Genomic DNA, 21,130 nt, shown 5'->3' with positions numbered 1-21,130 from the left:
TATTTAATCATTTAATATTTTTTTATATTAATACAGTAAAAAACATTGAATTTCATTATGAGAATCGAATGAAAATCCCTGCGAATATTGGCAATTACAAAAAAAAAGCGCATTTGGATTAATTTAAGTAATTCTGAGGGAAAACATAAAATGAAAATTGGGGTGGGGGACATTTTTATGGGGGAAAATGCAAATATCATAAAGTCCTAAAATAGACTATTTTCTTTATGCAAAGTACCATTTTTTCATTTATTTCTTTTGATTTTGGAGTGAAATGTTTCCATGAGGTTCACCATAGTATAAACTGTGTTCTCAGTGAAAGACAAACTGTTATGATTCTGCCAAGGACTTTTGTGTGTGTGTGTGTGTGTGTGTGTACATTATGTCGAGTCCATGTCCCATGTATCTCAGCTTGTCCAGCCGTCTCAGTTTGCCAGAGGAATTGTGCTCCTGCCAGTCAGTCAGTCTCTCGCTGTCATAAGGTGGGCCGCTGACAGCACATCGCATCGGTGTCCCTCTCTTCATCTCCGGAGGGTTTCTATGATGACGGCTGACCGTTGAGGCACTCCCGCCGCAAGCACTGCGCAGGCTTCCACCAGTCCCCGCTGTGGCACCGACAGATGGTGCAGTCGTCCACCTTCACTTCAATGCCAGCTGGGATGATTGTGGTACCAGCGAAGCAATTTGGACCTGTCACATGGGGGAAAAGGAGGAGATTTTAAGGAAGGAGGAATGAGCGAGAGCTCACAGGAGCCTCTTTTGGAGGGAATGCTGGGGTGACTCACGGGAGTTTCGAAAGCGGAGCAGACGTGTGGATGTTTTTCACGGGCATGCACCGATGGGCTTGTTTTTGTAACACTAAAGCTCTTTTGCTCCTCTTTCTTCCTCTCTTTTTTCTCTCTCTAATTCTCCTCCTCACACACCCATCCTCTCACTGGGATGCTTTGCATTCTAATGCGCCACAAGCTGCAGGGGCTGCTGAACAGCCATGCTGGCACTATGTGTGATCTGAGCACGCTCCACTCATTATTCTCTTCTATTGTGGCCTTGTAGACCATTGTAGAGCTATGCAGAAAAACGATTAATTAGATGATACGCTAATTAATCAATCAAACAACCAGACTCTAAAAAAAAATACTGGGTTGTTTCAACCCATATTTGGGTCAAATATGGACTAACCGTTGGTTTAAATTAACCTAGGTTTAAACTGTTTAATTTAAACCAACAGTTGGGTTTGTCTATTTGACCCAAACATGGGTTGAAACAATCATGCATTTTTTTGGAGTGCACATACATTGTATACAAAAAAATATGCTGCTCTTTTGAACTTTCTATTTATCAAATAATCCTGAAATAAACGAATTACCATTTCCACAAAAAGCATCACAACTTTTTTCAACATTGATCATAAGAAATGTTGGGTTTTTTAGCACAAAATCAGCATATTAGAATGATTTTTGAAGGATCATGTGACACTGAAGACTGGTTAGTAATGATGCTGAAAATTCAGCTTTGCATCACAGGAATAAATGACAATTCAAAATATATTCAAATAGGAAAGATATTTGAAATTGTAATACTTTTCACAATATTACCGTTTTTTGTGCAATATTACTGTAGTTTAGATCAAATAAATGCAGCTTCTGTGTACATTAGGACTGCATTTACATGGCATTGAAAAAAATTGCTTTGGTGCAAATTAAATTTGACAAACTTTTTTTTTGTATGTAAACACTTACTATTCACTGAAAAAAAAAGTATGGAAGCTCGTTTCTGTCACTGAATATAAAAAAAGGTAATTGCGACTTTTTATCTCACAATTTTGACTTTTTTTCTCAGAATTGCATGATATATACTCTCAATTGCGAGTTATAAAGTCAGAATTGTGAGATATAAATGCGTAATTCTGAGCAAAAAGTTAGCCTTTTTTCCTCAGAATTGGACTTTATAACTCGCAATTACCGGCGTGCCCCTAGTCTGCGGAGTTTAATTCTGTTTTATGAGCAGCAAGTGATAAGGAAAGCCTGGAGTATTATGGGCGATAACACGCACCCCTTGAACACTCACTTTGAGATAATACCTTCGGGTAGGCGCTTCGGAAGTATTAAGTCTGTGACCAACCTTTACTAAGTTTACTTTTGTGCCAGAGGCTATCCGTCTTTGTAATTTGACATTTTAAAAGGATTATTAATGTATTATTTTGGTATTTATTAGTTACTGAAATTATTTGGAAGCATGTTGTAATACGCATTATGATTTATTCATATTTTAATATGGTTTATGTGTTTTAAAATGGTTACGTGTCTGGATATGCATATGTTAAGTCTATAATGTGTGTTTTAAACCTTTTTGTAACCCAATTAAGTGGTAAACTAAACTAAAAACTAAAGATAAGATTAAACTAAAAATAAGCCAGAATTGTGAGATATAAACTCGCAATTGCGAGAAAAAGTCAGAATTGCGAGTTCTTATCACACAATTCTGACTTTATAACTCACAATTATGAGTTTAAATCTCGCAATTCTGAGAGAGAAAAAAGACAGAATTGTGAGATAACAAGCTTCCATTGAAAAGCCCCCAAAGCATAAATGGAATAAATTAAATACTAATGTTTTTAATTGTTGGCGTATGCTATGTAAACGTGTAAAATGGGCATCTTTGGATGTTCGATCTGACTGTTTCTTTAGTCTTTACATCTTTAGTCTCTCAATGCCACTTTTTTAAGATTGTGTGCCGACGTTGTACTTGCACTCAATCAAGCTGCAAGGATGCATCATGTGAACGGCTCCTTTTACTTATTTTGTGCTCTCTGGTTCGGTGAGATGGTCATAAGCTGAATAAGAAATAACAGTGCAGATTTTCATCTGGTCAACAGCAACGTTAAAACTCTGACAACACAGACACTGTTTTTCAATTCCAAGGGTATTTTATGATCATCATTTACAAGAAGAGTTTAGTTTTATATGCAATTCCCCAATGAGCAAATATTAGTGGCCCGCTGTGAATTAAACCCCAAGCGGTTGGTATAATTGCTTATCAAATATCTTTGCATTTATGTCCATATTTACCCATGTAAATTAGCAGTGAGCATTTCTAAATGATGGCAAATCAAAAGTGGAATAGCTCAAAAAGCTCAATGTGTATTATTAATTCCTGTGATGTGTTTGCGTTTTGTTTTTTTACCATACAATTACAAGCTGAGCACAGCCACATTTGTCTGAATGTTTCTGAAGATTACTTTATTTGTGCTTTGCAAGCAATTGACATAAAGGCATCAAGTAAAAGGCAAGGGCAATGTAAAGGCAAAACGTCCATTCCTGTAGCCTCTATATTGTGCAGTGCAATTCTTTTATCTGTGGCTTGTGCATTTCTTTGTCTTTATAGACCTTATTCACAGCAGCGCCATCTTTGATCTTTAGCGGGAATGAAAGTGAGGCTGTGAGGGATAGACGTAAATCTCTTCAGTTGGTTGTACTGATATTTAATCTGTTTTTGGATTGTTCTTCTGATTTCCAAGAAATGTCAGTAGACATAAAAACGGAGACTGTATGAGCTGTGGAAAATTATAAGTGATCTCTGAACTATATAGCTTTTTACAGCGGATGCCATTGAAAACATGGTTAGTCTATACCTCACAGCCTCACTTTCATACCTGTCATGGCTCTGCTCTGAATAAGGTCTATATACTGTCTCTGTTACAGTACTTGACTTTTGGTGACCTCAAGGGGGACTGATGCTGCAATCAGTGGTATTCATATAAGATAATAATTATTTTATGTTTGGCTGTATAGTATCTTAAAAGGGTCCTTCTATGCTTTTTTACAACTTTCTTTAGTGAGTAATGTTGCTGTTTGAGCATGAAAAAGGTCTACAAAGATACAAAGCACCAAAGGGAGTTATTCTATAGCCTATATTTCTCTATGTTTCTGAATTCCCTGAAATGCCTCCATTGTAGTCTTGTGTTTTCTTCTGGGAATGTACAACTCACAATATTCCTCATTTAAATAATTCCCACTTCAAATGCAAAAAAAGCGTGACGAGGCCTGGTTGAGCCACATTAGTAGTGTTGAAACTCGTGTTTATGGTATGGGCCGTTTTCCGAAACGCTCAAAAGAAGGGGCTTCATAGAGACCAAGGGCCTCATTTATAAAATGTTGTGTAGAAACCATCTTACATTTGATCTTACGATCATTTTTCAAATATACGTACGTGTGATTCAGTGAACAAACATACGCACAAAAAAACATGCGTACACCTCTCTTCCAGATGTGAAATCTATAAGATGCTCTAAATGGTTGCCAGGGTGTGGATACACCGATACCATTGTGACACTTAGGGTGTGAACTTCACACTTGGCATGTTTGGTCCAATTAAAACCAACCCTGGTGCGATTTCTCTGTTAGTGCGGTTCATTTGAATAAGCGTGAACGCTGCCATCCGAACCCTGGTGCGCACCAAACAAGCGGACCAAGACCGCTGAAAAGATGGGTCTTGGTCCGCTTCCAAATGAACTCTGGTGCGGTTCAAATAATATATGAATGCAACATGGACCAAAGACATGTAGACAAACCAAAAACGGGACATGATGTCAAGATGAGACCCTGATAAGGACAGAATGCTCAAGCTTTCCTGTTTTTCCTGGAATATTGCAGCTGCCCGTCTCTGCTTTAACTGAGGAGTTTAAGTGTGCCAAGGTCAGACTGGAAATGACCTTAGTAGAGTCACGCGACAAATGTGTAAGGGAGGCAGCCCCTGTGTTAAAAACTGGTAGAAAGTGGTCAGCAAAGAAATCTGTAGTAGAGGCAAAGGCTGCCCTTCAAATTGGGGATATCGTGGGACAGGTACAGCATTGAAGAGGGGGTTTTGGGCTCAGTTTAGCTCCTCCTAAATGGCACAAGGCAGGCCCAGCTCAAAGGAGGAAGCTGGTAGTCAACGAGGTGCGTAAGCAGGAGGAGAGGATGAGGTGTATAAAGGCCATTTCCCAGGCCAAGCAGGGAGAGTGGATGAGATGGGAGAGTGTGGAACAACGTAAGATGGGCTGGAAAGACCTTTGGTCAATGGAAGAGAGTAGGATCAGTTTCCTTATTAGGTCAACATATGATGTTCTCCCATCACCGCAGAACCTAAAGCTCTGGGTAGGAGAGGATCCCTCTTGTCCTCTGTGTTCATCACCTGCCACATTAAGGCACATTTTGACAGGATGTAAGGTGGCTCTTAGCCAAGGGCGGTTTACTTGGCGCCATGACCAAGTACTGCGATGTTTGGCTTTAGCATTAGAAGGCAAGCGTAACATGACCAATAAGTTGCCACCTGTTCTAGCAAAACATTACACGCAGAAGACAATATTCCTCCGCCCAGGCGAGCAACCACCAAGAAAAGGTGTTAACACCAATTCTCGCCCAGGACAACTGGAAGCTGCTAGGGACTGGAAGATGCTGGCTGATCTTGATCAACGGCTTATTTTTCCACCTGAGATTGCCACCACTAACCTACGACCAGATATTGTTTTGTGGTCTGGATCAGCACGCATTGTTCAACTGATAGAGTTAACAGTGCCATGGGAGGATGCGGTAGATGAGGCATATGAGAGGAAGAAACTGCGGTATGCTCATCTGGCCACTGAAGCAGGACAGCGAGGATGGAGAGTCCAGGTTTATCCAGTGGAAGTGGGTTGCCGAGGTTTTGTGGCACACTCTACAACCCGGTTCCTCAGAGACGTCGGATTCAGTGGCCAAGAGTTGCGTCGCACAGTAAAGAATTTATCTGAAGCAGCAGAAAGGAGCAGCAACTGGCTGTGGTTGAGACGGAAAGATTCTAGCTGGCTGTGTACAGGCCGCCACGCTACGGTTTTGTTGAATTCTTGAAAACTTGAAGAGTCTGTTGATTTATTTGTATACGTTATTGCGTGAATGACGGGTGGTTGGGCAGATATTGTGTTTTGCGATAGGTGGTATGCCATACGGAACCGTTGCCACTGAAACTGCATATTAACGCACCAGTGGGGCTCGACAGCCTTAGTCAAACGGGTTGGCGCGTATGGTTGGGTCGCGGAGAGATTGTGATATTGTGGTTAGGTCTCAGCAGCAGGAGGAATGTAGAGGTCAGCAAGCTGGACTGAGTTGAGTGGGGGACGGAGGGGGGTGACTCTGGGACGCCAGAGTCACTGTCGAGCCCTCTTGAGGTGTCGTGGGCTAGTCGACGAAACACTGAGGACGGAAGGTGCCCACTTGAAGACCCTAGAGATGTCCCCTACTCGGCTCAATCCAGACGGTTGTTGTGCTGGTCCTGTAGTTGCAGCCGTCGCGTGTGCTGACGCGCCAAGTACACTGCAGCCGTTAACGCCGGACAGAAGGGGAGTCACACCACCATATGGAAAGAAGCGTAAATGGATGGAGAAGCATAGTTTACTGTAAAGCTACGTCTTAGTTTTGCTTATCTTGGCGAAAGCCGAGTACAAATCAGCATGAAGTTTTAACATCTACTCTCATGTAATGGAAATCTTGTTTTAGTCACGATTTTGCCCATCACAGTTCGGTACAGGACTAAGAACCGCTTCTCCTCGCAGTAGATCTTCATTTATGTGTGTGACGGAGGGATTCCTGCCGCTGATTTGACTCCTTTACACATTTTATAAACTCTTCACAAGTTCTCAGCTGGTCAAAATACCATAATGTAGGCTACGCACATACAAAGAGTGCATCTAGCCCAGAACACAGCATTGTTTTGGATTTTCGGTAAGTTCCGTTGCGAAATATAAATAATAAAAGCCGACCAGGCAGGTTGTGAACATATCCTTATGCCTTAAGATTCGGTATCTTTAGGTTCAGTGTTAAAATGCCGATGTGAATGCCAAGTGGACAAGTGAACCGAACTACAAGTGTAACACACCCTAAATCGTGAATGATCTTGACATTGTGTGCAGCTGAGCCATATCTCCACCTTGTAAACGCAGCCTAATTAATGTCATTAACATATACAAGAGCAACAGTTAACGTCCAAATCCTTCACTTGAGAATGGCAAGCGGCAAGAATTTCTTCGATTTTCAAATTCCTGCAGTACTCCAACTCTCTGCCACAAGGCAAAGTGTGTACGTCTGCTTAGACCCTAGGCACGAAGCACTATTCCATGTCAAAGACCATCTTTTTAAGAACGAACATTGCCGTGGATTTTAGCGTACACACACTCTAAGTTCACATCTGTGTGTACGCACGTTTTCTTAATGAGAATTATAAAACGTGTGTAGAATTGCAGAATTAAAGTATTAAACAAAGCGTTACTGACAGACTGGGAAGAGAGGTGCTGCAACAATGTAAAATATGTGAAAAATAAGGTGGGTTTTTTTTAACATTCAAGCATATAAACCTATCCCAGTAGACCCGAAAAACAAAAACAAGGCTTTGAAAAAGGGCATAATAGGTACCCTTTAAAGTTCCTGCACTTTAGAGATTAGAATCACCCATTTGTGATCATAATTTGTGTGATGGCTTTATGAAAAAATTAATTATACAGGCACCAGCCACTGGTCAATCAAGTCTTATTAGAATATATTATTATAATGACTGTGATCTTGGTCATCGATAAAGATTTAAAAAAGCCATTTTTCATATTAAATCTTCTGGAAACAGAATGTTTAAGCCCCCCACACTGCACTTTGTGGATATTCTCAGCTCAATTTGAATGAAGCGCTGCTCTAAAACATATCTGTACTAAGCACTATTGAGCATTTCTTTGTAAACAGCTGCAATTTCATCTATAAGGCCCAGACAGCATTTTCTTTATAATTGTGGTGGTGCCATTTATGATTATTTGTAAATTAGATCTGAATTAGCAAAACGTCAGCTCTTAAGAAGTGTTTTCAACATGCTCGGCCCAATAAAAAACAGCATTTACAGAAGTAACATTTCAGCATATATGTAAGGCCATTCTTGATGACAAGCAAGTCCTTGAAAAGTACTTCTGGTTTGATGTTGCAGTATTTCCTGAAATATGGTCCTCACTCTAAGTCAGTAAAAGTCAGTGGTGCCACACATTTCAAAAAGAGTTCAAGCTTTCATGACCTCCCTTTTACTGTGGGAGAAAACATCCAGATTGCCTTTTAACCACATCACAGACATGTTAATAGACTTGCAATAGGGTGGCGGGGTTAGCGGTGCACAAATTGCTTTACTGCCTACAATATTCTGCATGCTCCTAAGAGACCTGAAGGAGTCTTACATGCACTCAAATATTTGATTTCCATCAGTAGAAATTATGAGCTGTTGGCAAAAGTACAAAAGCAACCTTTCAAGGGGGTGAAACAGAGATGCGGGACAACTAGCCTAGCCAAGAGCAGTTATTTATCATCCTATAGAAAAGAGCGTCACTAGTGCAAGGACACCTTGGCCAGGTGGACAGGAACCAAACAGATAACGGATAGGATCATGCTTGATGTCATTCCTTAATGACCAGGACATCTGTTTTAAGACTTTAGTTTGTCTTGAAGATCAAGTCCATTGATTACAATTTACATCATCGCACAATGTACATTATAAGGTTATAATATGCAGTTTGTATTAGTTCGTAATTGGCAGTTAAACAGCTTATGTCCCATATTGTGGTATTTTAGTATTATTTATATACTATTATCATATTTAATATTTTGAATTACAGTAGTGGCCAAAAGTGATGTCCAGCCAGGAAAATTGACGGTCTCACCCTTTATTCAAAAATCATTAAACTTTTGTTAGCATATTGTGTAGTTGTGATGGAGTCAATTGTTTTATTCCTGAAAACCCAAAATTGTGGAGACATCAGAGAACCAACAAAATATTAATAACTGATTATGTTGTGGTCAATATATGTTTTTTCCCCCTATGAATTTTCTTTTTTGCATAGTAAAATGAAACCTGTAGCTTGCATTTTTTTTTGACAAATAATTTTGTCATAAAAATACCTTTACCAAATTTAGTGTTTTGTTCATCCCTCATATTTAAAATGTTTGTTTAAAAAATATACTAAATATTTTCCTCATATTTTGATGGTTTAATCGAACTTGTAGGGTCATTAAAACAAATATCCCCTCAGGACATCACTTTTGGCCAGTACTGTAGCTTTTATTATCAGTGTTGGTGAAAGTTACTTTTAAAAGTAATGCGTTACAATATTGCATTACTTACTTTTTATGAAAAGTAATATGATGTGTCACTTTTGTATTACTTTTTCCTCACCTGGGCTGGGTTTGCTTGTTTGTTTTTTTATTAACAAAAATAAAAGTTCTTTTTTTGGCAAATGTAAAGGCCCTTTCACACCAAAAGTGAAATGAACAAGCGAGAGGGCGTAGAGGGCGCAGCTCAAACAAACAAACCTTTTAGCTGTGCCATTCTGGATTGCAGAAAATTATGAAAAACAAAACTGTTTGTGTTTCACTGTTTTTATTCATTTTTGAGGAATACTGAATCTGTTTTTGTGCAAGTGAGATGTGTAAATGCCAGCTCACATTTAGTCTAGAACTGCAATAACAATCATGTTTACACAGCGCACACAACTTACTCCTGATTTCTCTCAACATGGGGACAGGAGAGTAAATAAATGGGAAACCATATTAAAGCTTATTTACACTCACCGGCCACTTTATTAGGTACCCCATGCTAGTAACGGGTTGGACCCCCTTTTGCCTTCAGAACTGCCTCAATTCTTCGTGGCATAGATTCAACAAGGTGCTGGAAGCATTCCTCAGGGAGTTTGGTCCATATTGACATGATGGCATCACACAGTTGCCGCAGATTTGTCGGCTGCACATCCATGATGCGAATCTCCCGTTCCACCACATCCCAAAGATGCTCTATTGGGTTGAGATCTGGTGACTGTGGAGGCCATTTTAGTACAGTGAACTCATTGTCATGTTCAAGAAACCAATTTGAAATGATTAGAGCTTTGTGACATGGTGGAAGTAGCCATCAGAGGATGGGTACATGGTGGCCATAAAGGGATGGACATGGTCAGAAACAATGCTCAGGTAGGCCGTGGCATTTAAACGATGCCCAATTGGCACTAAGGGGCCTAAAGTGTGCCAGGAAAACATCCCCCACACCATTACACCACCACCACCAGCCTGCACAGTGGTAACAAGGCATGATGGTTCCATGTTCTCATTCTGTTTACGCCAAATTCTGACTCTAACATCTGAATGTCTCAACAGAAATCGAGACTCATCAGACCAGGCAACATTTTTCCAGTCTTCAACTGTTCAATTTTGGTGAGCTCTTGCAAATTGTAGCCTCTTTTTCCTATTTGTAGTGGAGATGAGTGGTACCCGGTGGAGTCTTCTGCTGTTGTAGCCCATCCGCCTCAAGGTTGTGCGTGTTGTGGCTTCACAAATGCTTTGCTGCATACCTCGGTTGTAACGAGTGGTTATTTCAGTCACTGTTGCCCTTCTATCAGCTCGAACCAGTCTGGCCATTCTCCTCTGACCTCTGGCATCAACAAGGCATTTCCGCCCACAGAACTGCCGCTCACTGGATGTTTTTTCTTTTTCGGACCATTCTCTGTAAACCCTAGAGATGGTTGTGCGTGAAAATCCCAGTAGATTAGCAGTTTCTGAAATACTCAGACCAGCCCTTCTGGCACCAACAATCATGCCACGTTCAAAGTCACTCAAATCACCTTTCTTCCCCATACTGATGCTCGGTTTGAACTGCAGGAGATTGTCTTGACCATGTCTACATGCCTAAATGCACTGAGTTGCTGCCATGTGATTGGCTGCTTAGAAATTAAGTGTTAACGAGCAGTTTGACAGGTGTACCTAATAAAGTGGCCGGTGAGTGTATATAGCACCTTTTAAAAACAGTGTTTACAAAGTGCTTTACAGACAAGAAATTCACAGGAAAAAAAGCATACATACGCATGGAAATAAGATAATAAAATGAAATATAATATAATAAAAATAATTAAATTAATTAAATAATTAAACTTGAGTTACTTGTTTGAAAAAAAAAACTCAGATATTTTGTTGTAAATTTAAAAGTAACATTACTTTACTCGTTACTTGAAAAAGTAATCTGATTACGTAACCCGCATTACTTTTAATGCTTTACCCCAACACTGTTAATTATATTTTTAGTTTTCATTTTAAATTTAAGTTTTAGTAATTTTGTGCTTTTGTCATTTTTATTAGTTTTTTAGTTAATAATTCTATTTAGCTATATTTCTATAATTTCTATAATATTTCTATTCGTTTTTGTTTTTTAGTAATTTAAGTACTACAACTTTAGTACAAAAACAAGTTTTTCATCAAATATTTATATTTTATTTTATCCTTCCTAACCAGGAACTGCAATCTCTGAATCATATGATGTTCTTTCTGTTGCAGTGTGATTCAACAAATCATATTGGTTTATTTTGAGACATTCCGTAATTGCAATTTGAACTACGATATGATAAACATTTGACATCTCAGATATCAAGCCTAAAATAGAACAGAAGGCATAAAATCACATTGACATTTCAGCTCTTATGTTGAACAGGAAATGCAAAAACCACCAAGTGATTACTTTTGTCTCATGAAGTGTCTTAAGGGTCTTCACACAAGCGTCGTCTTTTTTTTAAAGAAAAAAAAGTCCTCTTTCAGTTCACCCAAAAGCGAACTGAGTGAAAATGGCAGTTGGCCTTGGTTGTACCTGACTTTGAAGTCATTTTGGTTCACTTAAGCTGTAATTGTCAAAACGTTTTACTTTCATGCAGCAAACCCTTGAGTCTTTTTTAGTAACTTATAGTGTCAAAATTGTGAAAATAAAGTGAACCTAGAGCACTTTGCTTGCACAGTTTCACAGTGGAAATTTGGAAACCATGTAACTGCTACAATAATGAGTCCAATGCATGCTTGTAGTATGTGACTATAGAGACAAACAGTGTATTTCCTTTACAATGAGGTACGTATGCAGTGCATACATACTACATATTTACAGCATGTTGTATTTTTTTATTTTTTTTATTTAATTCTGCAGCTTTAAATTCACCCTGTTCTTCACATGTTCTTTCTACATTCAGATCATAGTCATTATCATAGGTGAAGTTACTCTGTTGCAGTGGAGGCCCACGTTATTGCCCTCAGATTAGCTTGCAACCTACAAGTATGCAATTACTATGGTAACTACTGAAGCCACTGAGAGATGGTTGCCCACGATTGGCTCACCCACATAGAAACATGGCCTGTTGTCTTTCCAGCAGTGCACAAACTGTGTTTAGTATTTCTGGACAAAGTTCTGGTTAACATGGATCCAAGGCTGCATCACGTGCCAAGGTTTAGAGGCATAATTTGGCAATTAGCCATCAGGAGGCACATCACTATTTCTTGAGGCTGTTTTTGAGTACAAATTTACCTCAGCAAAAAAGTACTGCATTCCTGTGAGGTTCGTTAAGAGAGGCTCAGAAAGGAAGTGAAACTTCCCAGGCTTCCACATCTTTCATTTTGACATGACATGCAAGAGAGTCAGATGTGAGCTATATGTTTATGGAAGTCTAAAAAAATGATGCAGTCATGTCTGAATTTTGATTGACTGAGACTTGGCATTCCCAGCGTCATTGTTGATCCTCTGCCAGCTCCGTCAATGCTGGGATAAGTGTCTCTTGACATTTAACGTCTCAGTTTGTCCATGTGGAACAATCTGAGAGAGATTACATGACAGGCTGTTTAGAACAGCCTTTGACCAACGCTATTGGAATTGATTGAACTGAAATAAGGTATCTCGAACTAATTATTTTGCCTTTCATCCTTCTAAAATTGCAACCAAAAAGAGCTAAGTCTAACTGACGTGTTAAACAACCAATCACAGTTTGTTTTGTTCCGAGTCATGTTTAGGTTGGTGAAAATTAAAAGTCGATGTCCCTACAATATAAGACAGACGTGCATATACATTCTACATTCAAGAACTTTGAACTTCAGATAGTTTTGAAAATCCAGCATGTAGTTGATCCTGATAAGCGCTCATTGTCACGGTTGTAAACATGACAGACTTCTTTCATGAAGAGGTTTGGCTTCACAATGGCTTTGTTTCCCGGCGGATCTTTAAAGAACGGGACACATAAGTCTCCCGAAAATCCTGGAGAATTCAACCAATCAGATGACTACTTAGTGTTTCCAATTTTGTGTGCCATATACATCAGACGTTCAGCTAATGGTCCGTGGGCATGGCGTCTGAGGCTGAGACTATGTTTAAGGCATCACAGAAGCCTTCCTCCTCTCCCTTTTGTTAAAACTAAATCACTGGCCCTGCCCAAAGAGTCACAAAGCAACTTCTCTTCAAAGGCTGTTATCACCTCTGCTCCCCTGGACAATCCTAGCGGAGACGGTGTCTGGGGCTCTCCTCAAGCTTCAAAGATAGCACAGGAGAGAGGAGAGAGGTGGGGACCCCTAACCCCCCAACACCAGACATCACCAGCTATGTGTTCTAGAGTCTACTACAAAATTTGCAATACACATAAAAAAGGACGTTGGCTCCATTTTACCCACAATCAAACCGTCGCTAACTGTATATAGTATTTTCCCGTGGGTTATGGATGCCCCTATGCCATATCAGCTTAGTTATATCTCTGTAGTTGTAGTGAAACTCCAAAGGATGTAAGTATGTATCACCGTTTTAATGCCATCTGTTTGGTATTGAAATAATCTCTTCTCGTAGTCAATAACTGTATTGCTTAAAACTAATCTTTGATCACCAAAATGACATATTTAAATGTTTTTTTTTTCCCTGTGAAAAAAAATTCTTCATGCCTTAAAACGGCTTGAATGTAACTACACCCTTGCTTCATTTCATATACAAACATGAATATTGAAATTAGCTCCGCCTACACTCACTCACACCAGCTCAGAATACCTGATCCACTCACTTACTGAGGTAAACGCTGCACAATGATTGTCTCTGGTTTGGACTGATTACTTAACATTATTTATTGCTCTATGTTATAATTTTTATTTAGTGTTACTTTATTGCTGGTCTTAAGGTTGATGCACCACTATTTGTGCGATAACAGTGGTCATTTTAGATGTGCAGTATGACGACCGTTTACATAGTCTACATGTTTTGCTCTACTGTATGGATTGTTTAGGCGAGATACATCATGTGATTGATTTAGAATTTATTTATAAATTCTTATCTATTTTTATTTATTTTAAATGTCCTATTTTTATTCTGGAAATGCAGCATACACTGTGCCCAAGACAAATTTCCCTAAGGGTACAAAAAAGTATACAAGTACCAGTACAATGGTATCGCTCTTACTACGTCGAACACACAACGGTAAATAATATGATTAGCCTTTGGCTTTAGCCTGGCTAACGTCAGACCCAAGTCTCGTTGAGACTTGGGTCTGGGAACCACATGTTCATTTTCTCGTATTTGAGGCGTGGTTTACAAATGCCCAGAGCCGTTTATTGAGTACTACGAATGTCTATCAAATGCGCCTTTACGTAGCTCATTGCCAATCGTTTCAATTATACCAGATGACGTATGTAGAGTGACAGAAATTAGACGAGGAAGAAGACGATGGGTCAGAGATTTATCAAGGGGGTAATCCATCAGCCGGAAGTTGAAGCCTCGCGGGAGCCGCCATTGTAGCAGACCATCACCTGCTGTTAGCATCCCATTGACTCCCATTCATTTTGGCGTCACTTTGACAGCGAATAACTTTACATCTGAGGCGTCCAAAGACTTCATTTGTCCATTATTAATTTCTAAAGAAACACGACAATGTATAAAATGTTCCATTACTTTGTATCTTACGTTATAGCCCCGTAGAAGCCGTTTTTTTTAAAAATAGGCTAATTGCGTCATAACCACGGGACTTTCTGTCGCACAATAGAGACATTACCGTATAGACAGGAGGAGAAGCTCGCAGGCAATCTTTAACTGTCTATGAGGCAATCAGGAGGACATGGAGGCACAAAGTCAAGGTAGAAGCCCATACATAGAGAGTCTATAAAAGCAATGGGACAAAATATTTCAACGTTTTTGAGGAATTAGGTGATTCAGATTTGTCTTGGCACAGCTACTATTAGATTTTCAACTGCCAGACTGTCGTCACGCTCAGTTTGAGCCTGCGCAGTCGCTCAGACATCAGACAGGAAGTGCAATAATCGGGCTTCAAGTCTTCTCCGTTGAAATCAATGGGGTCGCTCCGTCCATTTCTTTTACTGTCTATGAGATTTATGTGTACACGATGGCGTGTATCTAACGGCCGTTTCACACCGCATGCGTGAGCAGCGCGTATTTTTTCAGGCTTGCATGTTAATCAATGAGTGCATTCACACCGGCAGCAGGAGCAGCGCATGAGCGTCGAGCAGGAGCTCAATTAAAGTGAAAGCACACTTTTGATGGACAAAAATAAGTATGATTTCACACAAAGTGCCCAAAATGCACAGAATAAGCATGTCTAGTGAGTTTTAACAAGAACTTAGGCAAATAAAAGAAAATAAAGACTCAAAAATATATTTGTAGAAGATTTAGGCTACCCGGTAAAAACTTGTTTTTAATTATTCAGTTTGGGTGAAAGTTGTGTATTATATATAAAAAAAAACTAAAGTAAACTAGCCGGAAAATATTATATAAACATTCTTTTAGTTTATGTAACACACAGACAGCTACATGGGCTACCACAACCCAAATCAAACCCGAGTGTGTGGTTTATTTGTGTTTTGTTTTTTATCCGCGGAGTTGCAGTCTTGTAAACATATCGAAAGTATGACTGAAACTAATAGATTTGAGCCATTTTCTGGGTTGTTTTGTTGTTTAACATTTATATGTGAATGTTGTACTCCTCCCCATTACAAACTTTCAAGACTATGAATGTTATAAATGACCAACTTCTAAAAACAAATGTAGTTGTCTTTGTAAAGAATTGCTCGCTTATATGTAGCTTTGGAGCCGCTGCTGTGACACTGTACAAACGCTTCCAGTGTGAATACTCTCGTGCGTCTGCAGCTGCAGTGACGATGTAGTTACGCTGACGCGCTGCTCAAGTGCCGCTCACGCTTGCGCTGTGAAACGGCCGTAAGGCTGCATCGAAAGGTAACTTCGCGTCTGCTGCCATGTTGGATCCATAGGTATAAACAAACTGCTTCAGTGTGTCGCATAGACGTCGTCATCATCTTGCTGCTCACTCCCCGTTCTGTGATTGGTTCCCTAGATGAGGCGAAAACTTGGTACATGGTATCCAGACTACCTAGCAGTGTATCTAATAATGTGTTGCTAACACAAACCATATTCGCTTTTGCTATCTCCTGTATGCCTTGCCTTCCTGTAGCTCAAACAGTAGAGCATTGGCGCTTACATTGCCAAGGTCATAGGTTCGATTCCCAGGGAAAGCAAGAACTATTAAGAATGTAAATGTTACTGTAAAATGCATCATACTATTTTTTACCATACTTTGGTGTAAAACTGCACAAATTCTCCAGACTACCATATGCATGCAAATAAGGTCAAAACTCGGACCTCTGATTGGTCACCTCACCAAAAATGGGTGTGACGGATTGACTGGCTTTAAAGGTATTGTAGGTAGGATTTTTATTAAAAAAAAACTCTTTTCCAAATTTGTTTAAACTTTCTGTATATATCAATGCATAATTAAAATGTAAGTACTCTGAAAAAGAAAGTATAAAAATCGAATGTCTGTAGACCTCTCACGACTGTTTTAAAAGACAGCTCATTGTTTCCATTCACTCCACCCCCTCCCTTCTGGGCTCCTTCCAAAGCCACGCCCCCAAAACACATGAACTCGCGACTCCGACCGCTGAGCTGAAGACGCATTATTTACCTGAGACTAGCGGAGAGGAAGGAGCGCAGTGCATGTAGTGACATCATGTCAGAATCACATGTATTAAAAAAAATCTAACTTTATTATTATGGAGATAAACAAATAAGATGTATTTTTGTACTCAATATCAAGCTAGCATATTGATATCGGTAAAGTTTAAAATATATATTTATTGATTCGCTAACGAGCTAGTTATCTATAAGGCAAAGCTAAAAACAGGTTGCATGATACACGTTTTTCCATTGCCATCATTTACACTGTGATGAAGATGAATTTCGTGTAAGATTCATAACATATATAGTGTTCTGCATGTAAGAGTTTCCATGATGAAAGCATTGTTGACTCTGATAAGGGCTATCTGATAATCACTCTCCAGCATCGTCAGCTCGAGGACAGATAAATCGTTGTTTATCCAAAGACTTTTTGTTCATTACCTTTTCTAGTAGCGTTACTGTCTTCCTTTTTTTGCCTGGTTTGCCTTCGCGAACTGCATATGTGAATTTTAATTGGTCTTTCTCTGCCATTGTTTTGCTATTCCTAGGTTCCGTGCCTCTTGAATTCCTCAAATCAAACGGGTACGCGCAAGTGGGCAGGTCCTGTGTGGCAAAAGGGTGGTTGCCATGGTTGCGAGAGAGTGACAGTCGCCTAAGCAAATCCTTTGTTTTGTCCCGGATGGAAATAATGAGCTGTGTTTAGTGCAGATTAAACGGTCTAGAGTCACTCGTTTTTTATACTCTTTTTATCAGAGTACTTACATTTTAATTATGCATTGATATATATAGAAAGTTTAAACAAATTTGGAAAAAAGTTGGAAAAAATACCTTTAAGTGTTCCTTATCTAGAAACATCTTGGCTCAATCTCTTTGAGACATCACACTTCCTGAATTTTACCGGCAAATTACCTTCAAGTAACTACGTTGGATTCAACCTGGACCATCGAAAGCTTCAGCGCACTCCTAGCGAAATCATCAAGAATCTCCGAACTCTACCGCATCTAGACTCTTGTTCAGCAACCAAAGTCAATGCAAGTAACCATTTTGCAGCCTTTAGATGCATTCTAAGTTTCGCCCCTTTTTAAAGGTGATTCTGATTCTTTGATGCTTCTCATAGGCTGTGGTTAATCAGTTAAATCTTGCTCTTTTTTAAACTTTTCTTTATTCTGTATATAATCTTTGCTTAGTACTCGTAGTTCACTTATTACTCATTATATCCAACCCTGATGTAAATGCCATTTTTGCATGATAAATGCAGTACTGGGTCAGAAGGTTTTTTAATATAATACCGTACATTGAACACTTTTATCTCAAAGTATCAAGGAAATAATTTGAATCTTCCTGATATGACCCGTCTAAAGATCTTGGAAGCAGACTTGGTTATTTCCTCCAGGGGACGGGCTCCACCGCAGCCTCCCTAAAATGCCACCACCACAAGCTTGTGACCGTGCCCTGTCTGCCTGGATTAGTTCTCTTCCAGGCTGTAGGCGAGGTTTGTGTATCTGTGTGTGCATATCTCTGGCTGTCTTTCTGCGCTAGTAACGCATAAAGTCACAGCCGGTCTCTATTTAGCAACAATACCTTACACCACACTTCTGAGTGTAATGTGGATCCTGGAGAATTTAGGTCAATGTGTGCCAGAAGGGAAAAAGGAGGGAATTTCATAGATTTTAAAGTTGCACTTAGAAGATTAGATATGATTTTTCTTTACCAATCTATTTTCAAACACGTCTCCTGAGGCGCAACTAAAGAGCGTCAAGATTTCTTTAAGACTGAAGACAGGAACTCGGCTGCAATTCGCAAACTTGATGTCATTTTAGCTTGTTAAAATCTATAACGTCAACAAAAAGGTAAGCTGTCTGATACTGTCATATATTTTTACCCCCGTAAAGCTTTATCTAAAAGCAGATGTTCTTTCAAAACCAGTACTTAAAGATAATATCTTTTTCTTTTTTTTATCAGTGTAGAAAAACAATGTTATCACATAGAAAAAGTCACAATTCCAAGTATTTTGGTACTTCCATGCATTATTATTATTATTATTATTATTAATTTGACTGATTTAATGTAATATTTTCATTTGTGAATTACAATTGATTTAAATATTTTACATAATTAAATGAATACATGTGCACCATATTCACATTATTTATATTTATTATAAATTTATATATTTTGTATATTTATTATCCTAATCTTAAATGAAAGTTAGAATATTTATCTTTTGCTGCCTAATCTACAGTTACATTCCAGTCGTGCAAGCTTCTACAGGTTGCCTGGCCTATAAGCACAGTACCGATCAACATTTTATTCATCCCACTGATTCACTGAGCTTACATTTTGTGTTTGTGCCGCTGTATCGGACTGACTCAGGGATATCTCTTGCCCTTGGCCATGCAGTGAGCCATTGGAATCCAATAATTGTAATTTTGGAATTGGGTCTTGCTGACTATAGTGCATCAAGTCACAGGAGATTGAGGAGTCCCCTTTGGCCAATTAATCCTTCTTAGCATGGTCTTAATCAATGGGACACTGTTTATCTGAACCAAATTTCCCCTGTAATTGAGCAGAGGATTGGTAATCAGAGCTCGCCTGCTGGTGAAACTGAGATCTAATAGAAAGTTTGAGTGGTTTTTAAACAACCTGTGCATAGAGCTGTCTGTTTATATCACACTATAACGGCTATTTCATGAAATCTGATACATGCAAGTCAGCAGAACAATTCGCTTTCCTTTGGGAAAGAGTAGAGAGAGAACTCTAAGGAATTATTTAAAGTACACCTTGCAGGTGTTTTCATCTTCTCCATAAACCTATAATAGCAAATAGGCTGTTCTTACCGTTTTTACAGATGGGGCAGCACTGTTCTGGCTCATACACTGGGTTGACGCACTCTGGTACTGCACAGTCAGCGACCACACAGTGCACCTCGTTATTTGGCTCGCAGCGACACCATTCACAGGGCGAAGGCTGGAGAGACAGAGAAATATGATACGGTGAGAGACTCTTAAAGTAAGACACCACAGTGGAAGTCAACATGAAATCCAAACTGACCCTATTTGTGAGTCTATGGCATGTTTGGTTTGATTAAAACGAACCCTTTTGCGATTGCTCTGTTAATGCGGTTCATTTGAATTAGTGTGAACGCTGCCATCTGAACCCTGGTGTGCACCAAACAAGCGGACCAAGACCGCTGAAAAGATGGGTCTCGGTACGCTTCCAAACAAACTCTTTAGCGGTTTCAATGATAAATGAACGCAACATGGACCAAAGACATAATAAACAGGAAGATGAGACCCTAAAAAGGACAGAATGCTCATGCATAACTGTTTTTTCTCGTCATAGTCGCGATGTTGCCCATCACACTTCGGTAAAGGAATCAGAACCTCGTCTCCTCGCAGCAGATCGTTTGTGTGTGTGATGGAGGAATTCCTGCAGCTGTTTTGACTCCTTAACGCATTTTATAAACTCTTCAAAAAGTTCTCAGCTGGTCAAAATACCAAAATATGTAGGCTACGCACGTACAACGAGCGCCTTTAGCCCAGAACACAGCATTGTTTAACATGTTCTGTAAGTTCCGTCTCAAAATAGGCAATACGTCATGAAAGCAAACCAGTCAGGTTGTGAACGAATCCCTATGCCTTTAGGTCGGTATCTTTAGGTTCGGTGATGAAAATACCAATCTGACCGCTAAGCGGACCAGGACTAAATGTTTTTTGTTTTGTTCTGGACCTAACGAACGAACCAAGCGAACCAAACTACAAGTGTGAACACACCCTAAAAAGGTATATGAAAGTGCAATAACTTGCTTCGTGTCACAAATCCCTCTCCCTTTTCAACTCTTTATTTGTTTACTTTGTTTGCACACTACCATTGTACCGATTTTTTATTAGCCTACTTTTAAAATAAATCAGTTATGCTATGAAGTCTCTTATGCTTATTTACTTGATAAAAAATAAAGGCCCTTTTACACTGAGCGTGACGCGATAAAGCTATGCGAATCCCCAACGAATGGAGCTTTCACACTGAACATGAAACGATTGATTGCCTTCAGCTAATTCACGACTGCACGATAGACCTGGCGCTGACCGAGAATTTTCTTCATGTATGTATCTCGTATCGCCAATAATTCCATCAGATAGTATCTAACCAGTCAGTGAACAACATGTTGAGACTGTACCATTCAGTACATACTTGTCGGATAGTATAGCCCAAATTAATAGGGGATTAGTTTCTACATTGCATTTGTTTGTTTTTTTTGTTTTTTTTAAACACTCCCCCAACTGCTGAATATTACATGTACCCCAAAAGTCCTACACTAAAATTTGTATTTCTGTGATAATTTCAGAAACTC

General features: G+C 39.4%; 1 protein-coding gene across 1 annotated transcript in view; it reads right to left on the bottom strand.

Moving 5' to 3' along the window:
* Positions 1-307: 307 nt before the first annotated feature.
* Positions 308-21,130, bottom strand: part of vwc2l (von Willebrand factor C domain containing 2 like) — a 33,919-nt gene continuing 13,096 nt past the window's right edge. The window contains exons 2-3 of the mRNA XM_056237759.1: positions 19,617-19,746; positions 308-690 (exon numbers count right to left, since the gene is read on the bottom strand). Of these exons, the coding sequence (XP_056093734.1) occupies positions 539-690; positions 19,617-19,746 (282 nt within the window). The 3' untranslated portion in view covers positions 308-538. The remainder of the gene's footprint in view (positions 691-19,616; positions 19,747-21,130) is intronic.

The sequence above is a fragment of the Rhinichthys klamathensis genome, unplaced genomic scaffold (assembly GCF_029890125.1).
Source record: "Rhinichthys klamathensis goyatoka isolate OS25496 unplaced genomic scaffold, OSU_Roscu_1.1 h1tg000497l_1, whole genome shotgun sequence".
Taxonomy (NCBI): domain Eukaryota; kingdom Metazoa; phylum Chordata; class Actinopteri; order Cypriniformes; family Leuciscidae; genus Rhinichthys; species Rhinichthys klamathensis.
This window is presented reverse-complemented; position numbering and strand designations above follow the sequence as displayed.